This window comes from Phascolarctos cinereus, unplaced genomic scaffold (genome assembly GCF_003287225.1).
Source record: "Phascolarctos cinereus isolate Bilbo 61053 unplaced genomic scaffold, phaCin_HiC Scaffold_5;HRSCAF=322, whole genome shotgun sequence".
Classification (NCBI taxonomy): domain Eukaryota; kingdom Metazoa; phylum Chordata; class Mammalia; order Diprotodontia; family Phascolarctidae; genus Phascolarctos; species Phascolarctos cinereus.
Genome location: NW_027555958.1, coordinates 148,189,977 through 148,206,468, shown reverse-complemented (window position 1 = coordinate 148,206,468; position 16,492 = coordinate 148,189,977). Strand labels below are relative to the sequence as shown.

The 16,492-nt window shown below is 38.2% G+C and overlaps 1 protein-coding gene across 4 annotated transcripts in view; it reads right to left on the bottom strand.

Moving 5' to 3' along the window:
• LAMA4 (laminin subunit alpha 4) overlaps nt 1-16,492 on the bottom strand; it is a 191,674-nt gene that overhangs the window by 69,190 nt on the left and 105,992 nt on the right. For all 4 annotated transcript variants that reach the window (XM_021008155.2, XM_021008153.2, XM_078155186.1 and 1 more), the window contains exons 9-11: nt 8,512-8,623; nt 3,538-3,705; nt 519-712 (exon numbers count right to left, since the gene is read on the bottom strand). In XM_021008155.2, coding sequence (XP_020863814.1) covers nt 519-712; nt 3,538-3,705; nt 8,512-8,623 — 474 coding nt within the window. The remainder of the gene's footprint in view (nt 1-518; nt 713-3,537; nt 3,706-8,511; nt 8,624-16,492) is intronic.

Genomic DNA, 16,492 nt, shown 5'->3' with positions numbered 1-16,492 from the left:
TTATGCATACATGTACTTACATGTATATGCATATATGCATACACACATACATATATACTTGTTCAGTAGTTTCAGTCGTGTTTGACTCTTCATGACCCTATTTGGGGTATTCTTGGCAGAGATACTGGAGAGGTTTACCATTTTCTTCTCCGGCTCATTTTACATTTGAGGAAATAAGCAAACAGGGTTAAGTGACTCGCCCAGGGTCACACAGTTAGTAAGCATCTGAGGTCACATTTGAACTCAGGTCTTCCTGATTCCAAGGTCTGGCACTTTATCCACTGCACCACCTAGCTGTCTTTCCACCTACATACATACACACACAGCTATATATCTATATCTATTTACATACATACATACATACATATTTACTTAGAAAGGAAAAGAAAAACATGACATTAGTAACATTATTATCCACACTTCTCTGTAATGTTGTCTGCTTTTAGTTCTATTTATTTATTCCCAATGGAATATCAGGGCATTCATGGGTTCAAACAGTTGTCAGGGTTCTATTGTACCTCATTGTCCCGTTGTCTGGCAGCATTGGCTCTGTTCGTATCCTCAGCGTCTCGGACACGGTCAAGAGACTCATCCAGTGACTCCTGAAGTTCTGACAACTTGGCATCATAGTCATCAAGCTGCTCTAATACAACAGGAAACAGCGACCTTGTATCATTGTGAAGCCGTTGCCAGTTTTCGGCGAGGGACAACACTGAGAAAAATTACAAGAAGAAACTAAGTTTGTTCCTTCTGTTCTATCTAGTGTTTAGAAAAAAAAAATTCAACTTGCAAGCATATTTAATCAAGGATCCTCTAAAAAGCAAAGACTTCAGCAATCTCTTGATGATTAATGGTTCCTTGAAGTGGGGTGTATTAGAGGATTGAATTCAGGTCCTTCTGCTTATGCAAAAGTCATGATAAACCATTGTCATTCAGATCCATTGGGTATTATTGGTCAGTCTAATTCTGCCATAATTATAGAGATCAGTCTCATATCCTTTTCTGCCTCAATTTCAAGATTCATATGCTTGATCCAACCCATCCTTCATACCACTCCCAAATTTTTCTAATTCATGCTTGGATCTGGTTGTGCCATGCCTCTACTCAATACTCTTGTATGGTTCCCTCTTGCCTTCCAAGACTAGCATTTTGTCCTGGGTTTGTGTCCTGGATCTATTACTTTACTAAACTTTGGGACCATGGGTAAGTCACTTAATCTGTCTGAGTCTCAGTTTGCTCATTAGTAGGGATAATATCTGTCCTGGAAATTTTATAGGCTTGCGTGGAACAAATGAGATATGTATGTTCATAAAGTAGTTTGTAAACTTTAAACGTTATTTAAACATTAGTTATTTTTGTTGCGGGTTAAGATAATAATGGTATTTGGAAAGGTTTGGGAATTTATATAGCAAAGAGTTAGGAAGAAAATAATTGTTCCTAAACACGTATACTTTGATCTAGAAATAAGCTAACAAGTTGAGGATTTGAATATTTCTTCTATCTTGGTAATTACTTTTACGTGGAAGTAATCCCCTTTTAAAATATGCTAATTACTTATTCTATGTAAACAATTTATCATATTTAATTATATGGAAGAATAAGAATTATTATGATTTTTTTGGGTGGAATTAAAGAGAGCTAGTTGGTTGGCAACATACAGCAAAGAAGAGGTAAAACAATGTTGTTAGCCATCTGTTTTCTGTTCTTTATTCAGTTGAATTATTCATTTAGCTTTTTTTCCTTCTGATTTAGCAGCAAAAACTTACTCTCTATGTCAGATCCTAACCATCAAGATTTTGTTATGTAATAGAGAGAAAGAATCTTTGAAGAGACTTATAGTACATTTTTATACTTTATATAAAATAAGATTGGCAAAATGCTTAGATGGACAGTTTGGTGAAGTAGAAGGGACACAGATTTGGGGTCAGATGACCTGGGTTCAAATCTCGGCTTTTTGGACCATAGTTATGTTTCATTGGTCCAGTCACTAAACTCTTGAACCTCAATTTCATTCTCTATGCAGTAGGAATAATAATTCTTATACTATTTACTTTAAAGGAATGTTGTAATGGATCTGCCAACCTTAAGTACAGTATAAATATGAGCTATTGCTTGTAAACTTTAAACACTATATATAAATATAGATTGCTTATTATTATTGCTTCTCTTCAAGAAAAAAAGTATAAATTGTCTACATATCTTCCTGTTCCAGCATTTTTTTAAGTGAACTGTGCTGTCCCACTCATGTGTTACATTTTGTCTTACCACTTAAAATGTGTACAACAGATGCATTTGCATTGCTAAATCAAAGAAGGTATTCTCTATGCACTTATGAAATTTGATAGATACATTCACTGGCCAATCTACAGGGTTCCGAAAAAAGCAAGGAGAGCTCATTCTCAGTGGAAGCTCTAGAACCCATTGCTGGTGAAAATTTCTTCATGAGACATGGTGAATTGAAACCACTACATGCTTTGATTTGTTTGAATCAGAGACATGTTCTATTTTCCATGGGCCATACATACTCTGAATTATTTCTAATGCCTGAAGTGTCCTACTGTCTCCTATCCTTTAAAGTCCACTTCAGAGGTCTTCTTCCCTGTGAAACTTTTGCTGATCATCTGAGTAGCAATGGGGTGTCTGTTCTCACAAAGGTAGCTAAGTGGTGTGGAGGATAGAAAGCTGGGCTTGGGTGTCGGAAAAACCTAGGTTCAAATTCTGCCTTGGACAGTTACTAGTTGTGCGACCCTAGGCAAGTCACTTAACCTTTGCCTGCCTCGGTTCCCTCATCTGTAAAATGGCACCTGTTGTTGTCAGGTTTAAATGAGATGGTGTTTGTAAAGTGCTTAGCAAGTGACTGGCACATAGTAAGTGCTTAATAGATACTTCTCTTCTCCTCTTCCCCCTTCACACCTCAAATCATTGGACCATAGACCTAGATCTGGAAGGGACCTCAGAAGCTATCTAGCTTAATTTTCTTATTTTACAAATGAGAGAACCGAGGCTGGGAGAGGGGAGTTAGAACAGGACGGACATGTTAAATGACTTGTCTAAAATCACAAGGGCGGTAAGTGACAGAGGCATTTGAATCCAGATTCTCTGATGGTAGAGCCAGTGCCCTTATTACTGTATCATCCTGTTTTAGTTTTGAGAGAGAGAGAGATCGTGCTACAGTTATCTGCGGGTATCTCTAATCCCCCTCTCTATAGGATTGTCAACTCCTGGGAACTTGTCTTAAGTAAACTTTGGACCTACCTCCCACAGTGCCTCCCATGATGCTTTGCATGTCCTATGTAAATACTTCCTAATTGTTTGAGTTGGATTGAAATGAGTTGATCAAATAGCAGGTAGGCAAAGCTACTTCTAGTTCCAGTGCATCCGTGACAAGTGGCCATCACAGGTGGTAGCAGAAGCAGCACCCATCATTCTGCCTTGGAATGCCAGGGTTTGAGTACTTTTGCAAGGGAAACTACCTCCTCTTTAGGACAGACCAACAGTCAGGCTCAAAAAAGAGCAGTCAGAGATATCAAAACCTACATTCTTGCGCTTCATCAGCCTCTTCATCCGCAGTTTCCCTTTGAAGGAGGAATGGCTTTCGGCGCCTGATTTCCTCCAGCATGTCCTCTGCTAATGCAAGCTTTTCAGAGATTTCTTCTGGGCTAAGGTTCTGCTCAACTCCATAATATAGCATCTTATTGCTGATCTCTGAAAAAAAGAACAGATGTTCCTTTTTAAGCATAGAGAAAAGCAGCAGGGAAAGCCTGACTAGCTATTTTTAAATTGTGCTGTAAGAGTGCCAAAAGACATCTGGGATTCTAAGTGATGGCCAGAACCCGCGGATGGCAGTGCAATAAGAGTTCAATCCTGTTCCAGTGCCTTTGTCAGGGGCATCCATATAGCAAATCACACAATTCTGAAAGGACCCCAGTGAGTGCAACTCATATATGACTAAGAATCCCCTTTATAACATTCCCTGACAAGGAATCGCTCAGGCTAAGCACAAGACCTCCAATAGTGAGAAATAAGTCATCTCTTTGGGTAGTCTATTCTAGTATCAGCATTGCCCATGTGAGTATTAAACAGGACATAGTCTGTTTATTTATCAAACTAATGGAATAAAAATGGACCCTGTATGGCTCAAGGATAGAGAGAATCAAAACAGAGTTAAACTATTCTTTCCAGATTCAATCGTGGTATTTCTAGGTTGGAATTGAAGGAATGACAAATTTGCATGGTGTTTATCTACTGTTTTTCTGCAGTGGGCCAAGAGTGCCAATATTTCAGATACACTAATCAGGCAGTGCTAATCAGTACTTTCTGTGAAATACAAATATATGGAAAAATATTCTCATGGGCTGTGTGTGTGTGTGTGTGTGTGTGTGTAATTTATGTGGTGTCTCTCCACACTCCAATTTATCTATTGAGCTGCCAAATTGATATTCCTAAAGTATAGCTCTGATCTCCCTTTATTTCTCCTCTGCTCAAGAAGCTTTCGGGGTTTCCCTTTGCCTTTAGGATAAAATTTAAACGTATCTATTTATATAAACTTCACAATCTGACTGGTGGCAGAGTGGATAGAGTTCTGGGCCTGCAGTCAGGAAACCCTGAATTCAAATATGGCCTCAGATACTTACTATGTGTGTGACCCTAGGCCAGTCACTTAGCCTTGATTTGCCTGTTTATTCATCTATAAAATGGGGATAATAATAGCATCTACCTCCCAGGGTTGTTTTGGGGGTCAAATGAGATAATATTTGTAATGTGTTTGGTACAATGCCTGGCACGTAGAAATGTTAGCTGTTATTATTATTACTACCTTTTCAGGTCAATTATATACTATTCTCCTAATGTTCTCAAAGCTGTCATCACACTGGCCTACTTGCTCTTCTCTATACATGATATTTCATTTCCCACCTTTGGGCCTTTGCATAGGTTGTCCCCCATGCCTAAATGCCTTCCCTCCTCACCTCTGCTTCTTGGAACCCCTACCTCCCTTCTACACTCAGCTCTTCTAGTGTCATTTCCATTAAGAGACTTTCCCTGATTACCCTACTTGCCAGTGCTACCCTTCAAAATCATTGTGTATATACTTTATACTTACGTGTAAATATTTTATTTCTTCCTAGAAGATTATAGAGAAAAATCTCTTTCAACCATGGGGTTGGGTTAGAATGTTTCTAAGGTACCTTGAGGCAGCTAGATAGTACACTAGGTGAGCTCAGAGTCAGTCAGTAGTCAACAACTACTCATCAAGCACCTACTGTGTGCCAGGTAACTGTTTTAAGTGCTTAGGAAGACCTGAGTTCAAATCTTGCCTCAGACAAATACTGACTCTGGGAAAGTCACTAAATTTCTCTCAATTTAAGTTTCCTCATGTGTAAAATGAGAAGATTAGCCTTGAAGATTCTTTCCAGTTTTAAATTTATGATCCTTCCAGTTCTGACATTTTGAGCGATTTGAATTGCCTTCTAGAGATCAGGAGTCTTGGTAGAATGTTTCAGAACCCTAGAAAGCTTGAGCTAAAAAGGGCCTTAAAAGTCATCTAATCCAACTCCCGTGTTTTACAGATGAGAAAACCAAAGCCTTACAAAGATTAAACAACTTTATCAGGGTCACATAGATAGTTAATGTCACACTCAGGCCTCTTGACTCCCAAGCCAGCCCCTCTCTGTGATCACCACTTCTTTCTAGGATAGCTACCAGGGAAAGTTATTTTACCTTCAAAGCATAAATAAAAAAGCCTCTGGGCTTTATTATGATTGATGTGGTTGGCGAGGGGTGATGGGTAAACAAACATTGAAGTCCCATAAATCAGACTTAGATCAGGGAACTGGGCTGGATGTGAATAATAGTTCACATGTCCCCATCAGTTTTTTTATAGACTGTTAGTCACAAGGAATGTCGCCAAGGATGCCATAAAGCATTCATATATACTGGAGGAGGGAAAGAAAAATAGATGAAGAGGCTTTTACGGCAAGAAAGTTACTGAGAAAGCTATGAGAATGTAAGGAAATGTGGGACTAGATAAAGCTTATGCCATCTCTGAAACTAAAATTCAAAACACCTACAGTTGGGAGCGAAAGCTGGTGTTGTTCAGGCACAGTCGTGCCTGCCTCTTCATAACCTCATTTGAGGTTTTCTTGGCAAAGATACTGGAGTGGTTTGCAATTTCCTTCAGCAGCTCATTTTACAGATGAGGAAATTGAGGCAAACAGGGTGAAATGACTTGCCTAGGATCATATAGCTGGTAAGTGTCTGAGGCTGGATTTGAACTCAGGTCTTTCTGTCTCCAGGCCTAGAGCTCTATCCATTGAGCCACGTAACTATGCCCATTTGCCTCCGTGTATCTTACATTACTCTCCTTCAATCCAATAGTTAAGAAGTATTTTTTAGTGCTTACTGTGGGCCAGGCACTGTGCTTGGCATTGGGTATGTAAAGACAAAAATTGAACAACAGCTGTTTTTGAGAAACATATGCACATTATGCACACACACATATCTATATAGTCTAATGAAAGAGACACCATACATGCAAATAAGTCTATGCAGAATAAATACAAATCTGGAAGGCTTGAGAAAGGCTTCATATGGAAGGTGGAGTTTGAGCTGAGGTGTGAATTCTGTAAGGGAATTCTAGGAAACGGGGCTGAAGAAATGGGGGAGAGTCAGTTTGAAAGCCCAGAGACAGGAGATAAGAGTCTTATGTGTGAGGAATAACATGAAGGCTTATTTGCCTGGACTCTAAGAAGGAGTAATATATTAGTACCCTAGAAAGGTAGGTTGGGGTCAGGCTGCTATAAGTTTTATGAGTCCAAATAGATGAGTTTATATTTAAAACTCGAGGCAATAGGGAGCCAATGGAATTCATAAAGCAGTGGAGTAACATAATCAGACCTTTGCTTTAGGTAAGTGAATCACTTTGGCTATGGGGTGGAGGACAGAGTAGAGAGAGGAGAGATTTAAGACAGGCAGATCAGTTGGGAGGCTATTGCAATAGTCCAAGTGATGAGGGCTTTCATTTAGTCTACATTTGAACCAAACTATGAGCTAACACCAAAACATCCTCCTTTTCTCTGCATTTTAAAATAGATTATTAATTACTTTAAAACACTGCAAGGAATAAAATCCACAAGTTTTCTATATGAATGTAAAAGCCTTAGAGAGTCAGGTAGGAGAGACTGCAAATAATTTTCATTTGGTTTTTTTTTTTTTAGTGTAATAGGCATCAAAGGAAATGCAGGAAATGTATTAATTATAGCTTGATATATCCATTGGATTGAGTCCCTGTTATCTTAGAATAAAGACAATAATCTGCTATTGTTATTTTCTTTACTTTAATTTGCTTTGAGATGCACTTCCTTTTTTTCCCCACCTATCTCTATGTACAGGAAAAAATAATAATCCTGGAGAATATGAAAAAAAAAACCAACCAGAAAACTACCTTTTTTATCCCTAGCCCATACCTTTATTCTTCATCTGAGAACTTATAAAACCATGCTTGCTGGCACTAACATGGGTATGTTTTGGACATAAAAGAATGCTTTCAGAGATTAATTGAATTTTGGAATTGCAAGGTAATAATAATAATAACAACAACAGCAGTGGCTACCATTTATATAATACTTATGGTGTGCCAGTTATGGCGGCAGGTGACACAGGAGATAGAGCTCTGGGCTTGGAATCGGGAAGAATCATCTTCATGAGTTCAATTCCAGCCTCAGACATTTACTAGCTGTGTGACCCTGGGCAAGTCACTTACCCTGTTTGCCTCAGTTTCCTCATCTGTAAAATGGGCTGGAGCAGGATATAGCAAACCATTCCAATATCTTTGCCAAGAAAACCCCACATGGGGTTTTCCAGTGGAAAAGTAGGAATTTAGTATAATTGCAAGATGCACATGTGTTACATTCTTCAATAAGCTCAGTAGGAATCATTTGTATTGGGCATAGGCTAAGGGGTCCAAGGGAAGGTACTTCCTATCTGACTGTCAGCATTAAGTCTCAAGATTGCAGACTTGTGTAACTGATTTCTGCTTCTGTGAAGAGAAATTTTATATTTAACTTTAAGAGAGAAGATTATTAAGGAAAAAGCCTTGGATTGGAAGGGAGGCTGACATTCTGACCCGGCGATGTACTGGAACCCACTAGAACTGGTGAATTTTTGGAGTAAGCATTTGAACCTCACAAATCAGCAAACAATACAAATCAAGGTTTAATTCATTGTTTTCTTGATTGTCTAGACTTAAGAAAGTGATAGAGAAAATGTTAATAATGTAGATTAAATTTAAATGTGCATCAGTGGTACATTTTCTTTTCCAGAGGGTTGATTGTTAAATATTTATCAGCAAACTCCTGCCCTGGTCCCATTATGTTCTTTTTTAAAGAAAGAAATTTTTCATCAAAGTACTGAATTATTTTTTGTTAGGTAAGTTCAGAACTGTGCTACTGATACAGTAATAATATTCCACTGAAGCAAGTATTACTAAGTTGAACCAAAGGAGAATGTATTTACCTTGGATCTTATCCCTCATATTGTGGGCTTCTTCTACAAGCTGGGTTGCGTAGTTAATGGTATCCATGGTTTCCTTCTGAACCAGCTGGCTTTTTTTTGAGGCTTGATTTTCCTATGAATAATCCATATAAACACAAGATTAAATTTGTAAGCATGCACCTCGTGTGTGTGTGTGTGTGTGTGTGTGTGTGTGTGTGTGTGAGATAAATATTCACTTTCCTGGAAAACAGAAGTCCAATTAGCATACAAAATGATCAGAGAAGACATACTTGAAGACTGATGTGATTACCAATTCTAGAATCAGGAAATGACTTAAAATGAGATCATATCTCTATGGCTTCAATAACATAAACTGAAACCTTTCCCAATCTCTATATTAATTAATCTCTATATCGCATTGTTGTTCAGTCCTTTTTTAGTTGTGTCGGACTCTTTGTGACCCCCTTTAGGGTTTTCTTGGCAAAGATTCTGGAGTGGTATTTCCTTTTCCATTTCCATTTTCCTTTTCCTTTGTAAGGAAATTGTAATTGTAATGAGGCAAAGATTTGAGAGGGATAAAAAGACATGATAGAAAAATATTCTTCCGGTTCCACAACAAACCATGGGGGTTGTTATGTGCCCACCATTTCACTTGACACCAGTTGATTCCAGCTTTCTTCTCAATGAAAGACAACATGATATGGTGGAAAGATGGATGGAGCTGGAGAAAGTTGAGAAACACCTGGATTAAAATTCCCTCCTTTGTTACTTAGTAGCTATGTAACTATAAGCAAGTCATTTCATGGCTTTGACCCTCAGTTTCCCCACCTGTAAAATGAGGATAATAATAGCATCTACTTCCAAAGGTTGTTGTGAGGCTCAGATGACATACCATAAATATAAGCCCTTTGCAAAACTTAAAGTACTTTATAAACATTAGGAGATAAGATAGGGACTAGACCTGTGATGTCACTGGTATAAGGCAGGGGTCTTTGTATTTTAAAATTTCCCTTTTCCCATTTCCTTTTCCAGCTCATTTTATAGGTGAGGAACTAAGGCAATCAGGGTTAAATGACTTGCCCAGGGTAACACAGCTAGTAAGTGTCTGAGGCCAGATTTGAACTCATCAAAATGAATCTTTCTGACTTATCACTCTACCTATTGTGCCACATAGCAGCCCTGTATGTACCTTATTTGTATATATTTGTTTGCATGTTGTCCCCCTCTTTAGATTATGAGCTCCTTAAAGGCAGAGACTATCTTTTGCCACTTTTTGTATCCCTAGGGCTTAGCAGATGCCTGGCACATAGTAGGTTCTTAATAAATGTTTTTTGGTTAATTGATTGATGTCATTTCACACTTGAATTTATGTCACATCTCCTCCTGGTTGTCTGACTTGCAATCAGACAGATTTATCAATCAATATATTGAATAAAAAGTTCAAAGTTCCAAAGAGAAGACTGTGATGAGGTGAGGTCAACTAACAGTGATGTGGCCTGTTGTTCCTGGGTAGCCCAATCACCATTGCGACTGAATTACAGCAGAGATTTCAAGGATTATGCTCATTGGGCTAAATACTGCTTTCAGTGCTTCATTCCAAATTTCTATCAACATTGATGGTACTTGTGTACAAATAACTACTCAAGCAGATTTGGCTCCCGGTGAATAGAGTTCTCTTCTGAACAGTCAATTCCATTCCCTACACTTGGGATCTTATGTTCAAGAGCTTCAAAATGTTATTCGTCAAAATCCAATGTGTGTGTATGCGTGTGGTAGTAGTGGAGGGGGAGAATTAAGAAGCCGAGCTCAGGAAATGGAAATCATTCAAGGCCTGAATATTACTTTGTGTTTTGTGCACCATGTGTGTAGAAGGCATTTATTTCTGTTCCTATTGAAAACACCGAGTCCTTGAATGTATTTACAAAAGAGAAGGAAGACTTCAGCCTGGCTTACCATTTACTTTGTTTTCTTGACTTTCTGTGAAACACAGTTCTACTTCCTAATACTGAACGTGTTGTAGAACCTGAACGAGGCGTAAGATGAAACTATTGCCCTGGTATTATAAAAACTGATGTTTATATGGGAGACAGTGCGCTATAGTAAATAAACAGGTGGCTTTGAAGTCAGAGAGACCTGGGTTCAAATACTGATTCTGACGCATGCTTGGCTGTATGACACTGGGTGGGTGAATCACTTAACTTCTCTAGCCAAATTCCTAAGACTACAAATTGCTGATCAGCATTGGTAGGAGTTTTCTTGCCTGGGAAATACCTATAACAAAGATTGGCAAACTATAGCCTGAGGGCCAAATCAACCCAATGATGGCGTATGGGCCCAAGCCAAGACCTTTGCCCCTCACTCCAAAAAGAATTTGGGTCTCATTTGTCTGTGGGCCCCAGAAAACCACTGAACCTTACCTAAACTTTTACCTGGTCAAGGAAGTCTAGCAGTCTCCAGAGGTTGTTATTATTCCTATCAACTGGCTGTCCCTTATCTCTAGGCCCTGTCTCCCAGTTCTTTGTTACCCTAATTAAGCCTAGATCTCCATTGAATTTACTGGCTGAATGTCCCTGGGTTATATTTCCCTTCCTTGACCTTATCCAGACCCCATTCAACCTCCCAGACACTCTCATCAGGATTCTCCCAGGACCCTTTTCCCACTCACCCCAGCTTCAAGATCTTCCTCCCAGCCCCTCCTGTAGTCACCCCAAACCACTTGGCTGTATATAAGATCCATCCTGGCCACCATTTAGGGGCTGAGACTTCCTCATGCCTGCTCATCCTTATGGGCATCACAAATGTTTAGATTCCTTAAGAGTCAGGCTTTAATAAACTTTGTCTTTGGCTGAAAAAAGGCTTGGGTTGAATTCTTTTGGGCAAGACCTGCATATTGTGATTTTGGGGTCCCAGCACCCCTAAACCTCTAGTCCTCAACACCACCATCAGTTTTTGACAGCTAAGAATGGTTTTTACATTTTAAAATACAAAGACCCCTGCCTTATACCAGTGATATCACAAGTCCAATCCCTATCTTATCTCCTACTGTTTATAAAGTGCTTTAAGTTTTGCAAAGGGCTTATATTTATGGTATGTCATCTGAGCCTCACAACAACCTTTGGAAGCAGATGCTATTGTTATCCTCATTTTACAGGTAGGGAATCTGAGGGTCAGAGCCATGAAAAGACTTGCTTATAGTTACATAGCTACTAAGTAACAAAAGAGGGCATTTGAATCCGGGTGTTTCTCAGCTTTCTCTATTTCCATCCCTCTTTCCACTATACCATGTTGTCTTTCATTGAGAAGAAAGCTGGAATTGAAGTACTGAACTCCATGTAGACTCAATTAGTTAGGTCATTCAGTGTTAATTTAGAATAATGGCTCACATTGTACAGGGCTTTATACTTTATGAAATGCTTTCCCTCAACCACCCTATGAGGTTAGGTAGTGATGAAAAATGATTACCATAATTTTAAATGCCAGGAAACTTTTTTTTTTTTAGGCAATTGGGGTTAAGTGACTTGCCTAGGGTCACTCAGCTGGTAAGTGTCAAGTGTTTGGTCTGAGGTCAGATTTGAACTCAGGTGCTCCTGATTTCAGGGCTGCTGCTCTATCCACTGTACCATCTAGCTGCCCCCGGGAAACTTTCAATGACTTGCCTAAGGTCTTGTGGATAGCAAGTCCTAGAGCCAGGATTTGAACCCAAGGCTTTTGCTTCTAAATCCAGGGCTTTTTCCATGAGATTACATGTGTTGCTTAGAGTACAGAGAAGTTAAGTGATGTGTACAAGGTTACACTGGTAGTCAAGTATCAGAGCATTATGTGAAATACTTTCCCAATGAAATGTTTCATTTCCTTCCTTCCTTCCTTCCTTCCTTCCTTCCTTCCTTCCTTCCTTCCTTCCTTCCTTCCTTCCTTCCTTTCTTTCTTTCTTTCTTTCTTTCTTTCTTTCTTTCTTTCTTTCTTTCTTTCTTTCTTTCTTGTACCTAGCACAGTGCCTGGGACATAGTAGGCACTTAATAAATGCACATATACTTGAATTTTGCCACTCTCTAAATATACCAGTGCTTTGTGGACCTGGTAAGAGGTCCTATGGTATAGATTTCATGAAAATGTATCTTGTCCATACAGAGGGTACCATGTTCTGGAGTATTTTGTTTTTCTCCTCCTATAAATCAGCTGCTTTTTAAAATCTGATGAAATAATTCTTTTTGTCTTTATTTTCTTGTGGATGCTTATCATAGTTCCTATTGAAGGGCTTTCTCCCCAACACAAGTAAAAGTGCTAAATTTTACCTTAAGATTGACTTTTAACCAGTTAAATTTTAAATATTAATCTAAATTACAGAAATTTTTGTTCACAATTTGAATTTGCCTCAGTTTGGAAGGTACGATGTCTACTTTCTTGGTTTTATGACATCCTCTTGTGGAGAAGTCTCCATCCCTATCATTACTGAATTATGCATCTTTAATTTTGTCATTTGATTCAAACTGAAATGGTGAAAAATGACTGCAGCAATACACTGTTTAGTGTCTCATATAAGTAAACACTTTCACTTAGAAAAGCACAAGAGGGCACTACAACCTCTTTTTTCATTAGTTAAGCATCAGTAAAAGAGAAAAAAATATATTTATCACTTTGATATTGCATCTGAATATAACAGATTTGAATTCACCTAAAAGGTATAATTATTGGATACAATATGTAGTGATGGTTTAGTTGAGTTGCCTTTGGTTTTTCAGTCATTTCTTGATGATCATATTGTAATACCCAAGGTAAGGAAGAAGATTATAGTAGAGCACTTAGCTGCCCTTAATGAGTTCACATCACCAGGCCCAGATAAACTAGTATTCTACAATTCTGAAAGAAGTGGTAGATGTGATTGCTGAGCTATTGTCAATAAGCTTTAAAAGACTGTAGAGAATGGGAGAAATGATGCAAGATTGAAGAACAGCAAATGCTCAGTTTTTTTTTAAAGGGAAGAGAATAGAGTGCTAACTATATAGATCAATACCTGGCAACATTCTAGGCTTGTTATTAAAGGGATAGTTAGCAAACACCTTGAAAGTGAGTGGTCATCCCAAAGATCTACCATGACTTCATCAAAAATAGGCCATGCCAGATTAACTTCATTGGCTTTTTTTGGGACATAGTTATTAGACTAGTAGGTGAGTTGAATATTGTTGGTATAGTTTACTTAGATTTTTAGCAAAGCATTTGGTGTTTCATGCTATTTTATGAGAAAGATGGAGAGATATGGATGAGATATTAGATATATAGATTCAGCACTAGTTGAATGGTTGGACTCAAAGAGAAGTCATTAATACTTTGGTGTCAACTTGGATAGAGGTTGGAAGCACTAGAGTGTAGTGTCACTGAGAGCTATATGCTTGGTGCTGTGAAATTTAACATATTCTATCAATGATTTGCCTCAAGGCACAGATGACATGTTTATCAAGTTTTCAGGTGATGAAAAGATGGTAGAGATAACTGATATACTGAGTGAGAGTCAAAATTCAAAAAGATCTGGATGGGCTGGAACACCTGGCTAATTGAATTGGCTTATTGTTTGTTCTTGAAGAGGATCAATGACATCACTAGAGTGATATTTTGACTTGCTAGTGAATTGGATTTAAGTGAGACAGAACTGTGCAAAGTTGTAAGCCTCATTCTCTCCTCCAGAGTCATCAAAGTTTAGTGGCAAGACAAAAAAAGACCAGACAATTGGAGATGGCCATGGCTAATTGAATAAGATGAAATTTAATAGTAACAAATATAATTTCATGGGATTATAGAATAATAGATCTAGGCCACAGTGACTACCTAGTTCAATTTCCTCATTTTATAGATGAGAAAACCATAGTCTTCTTTTAAAAAATTAATTTATTTTCAGTTTTCAACATTCACTTCCACAAGATTTTGTGTTCCAAATTTTCTCCCCATCTCTTCCCTCCCCCCATTCCAAGATGGTGTGCATTCTGAATACCCGTTCCCCTAATCTGCCCTCCCTTCATCATCCCCCCCCCTCTCTTATCCCCTTACCCTTCTATTTTCCTGTAGGGCAGGATAGATTTCTATATCCCATTGCCTGCATATCTTATTTCCCAGTTGCATGTAAAAACAATCTTTAACATTTGTTTTTAAAACTTTGGATTCCAAATTCTCTCCCTTCCTCCCTGTCCATCCACTCTCATTGAGAAGGCAAGCAACTCTATATAGGTTATACATGTGTAGTCATGCAAAACACTTCCATTAATAGCCATGTTGAGAAAAACTAAACATATTTCCCTTCATCCTATCCCATTCTCCTATTTATTCTATTCTCTCTTTTGACCCTGTCTCTCCTTAGAATTATTTGCTTCTGATTACCTCCTCCTCCAATCTGCCCTCCCTTCTATCATCTCCCCTCTCTTATCCCTCCCCCCATTTTCCTGTAGGGTAAGATAGATTTCCATATCCTGTTGAGTGTGTATGTTATTCCCTCCTTAAGCCAAATCCAATAAAAGTAAGATTCGTTCATTCCCTCTTACCTTTCCCCCTCTTCCCCTCCATGGCAAAAGCTTTTTCTTTCCTCTTTTATGTGAGATAATTTACCCCATTCTACCTCTCCCTTTCTCTTTCTCCCAGAACAATCCTCTCTCACCCTTTTATTTTATTTTTTAGATATCATCCCTTCATATTCAACTCACCCTATGCCCTCTGTCTGTGTATATATTCCCTCCAATTACCCTAATACTGAGAAAGGTCTCATGAGTTACAAATATCATCTTTCCATGTAGGAATGTAAATAGTTGAACTTTAATAAGTCCCTCATGATTTCTCTTTCCTGTTTACCTTTTCATATTTCACTTGAGTCTTGTATTTGAAAGTCAGATTTTCTGTTCAGCTCTGGTCTTTTCATCAAGAATGCTTGAAAGTTCTCTATTTCACTAAATTTTCATTTTTTCTTTATTCTCAGTTTTTCTGGGTAGGTGATTCTTGGCTATAATCCTAGCTCCTTTGTCCTCCAGAATATCATATTCCAAGCCCTGTGATCCCTTAATGTGGAAGCTGCTAAATTTGTGTTATCCTGATTATGTTTCTACAATACTTGAATTGTTTCTTTCTGGCTTCTTGCAGTATTTCTGGGATCTCTGGAATTTGGCTACAATATTTCTAGGAGTTTTCCTTTGGGGATCTCCTCCAGGAGGAGATAGGTGGATTCTTTCAATTTCTATTTTGCCCTCTGGTTCTAAAATATCAGGGCAGTTTCCCTTGATAATTTCTTGAAAGATAATGTCTAGGCTTTTTTTTTTGATCATGGCTTTCAGGTAGTCCAATAATTTTTAAATTATCTCTCCTGAATCTATTTTCCAGGTCAGTTGTTTTTCCAATGAGATATTTCCCATTGTCTTCTATTTTTTCATTCTTTTGGTTTTGGTTCAAAGTTTCTTGATTTCTCATAAAGTCATTAGCTTCCAATTGCTCTGTTTTAATTTTTAAGGAAGGATTTTCTTCAGGAAGCTTTTGGACTTACTTTTTCCATTTGGCCAATTCTGCTTTTTGCAGTATTTTTTTCCTCATTGGCTTTTTGGACCTCTTTTGCCATTTGGGTTAGACTATTTTTTAAGGTGTAATTTATTTTCTTCAGCATTTTTTGGGTTTCCTTTAGCAAACTGTTGACTTGTTTTTCATGATTTTCTTACATCACTCTCATTTCTCTTCCCAGTTTTTCCTCTACTTTTCTTACTTGCTTCTAAAAATCCTTTTTGAGCTCTTTCATGCCCTGGGACTGGTTCATATTTTTCTTGGAGGCTTGAGATGTAGGAGCTTTGACTTTGTTGTCTTCTTCTGGTTGTATGTTTTGATCTTCTTTGTCACCAACTTAAGATTCTATGGTCTGACTTTTTTTTTTCACTGTTTGCTAATGTTCCCAGCCAATTACTTGACTATTAAACTCTTTGTTAAGGTAGGGGTCTGTTTCCAGTGTGGAGAGTGTACTGTCCCAAGCTCCAGGAGTTTTATG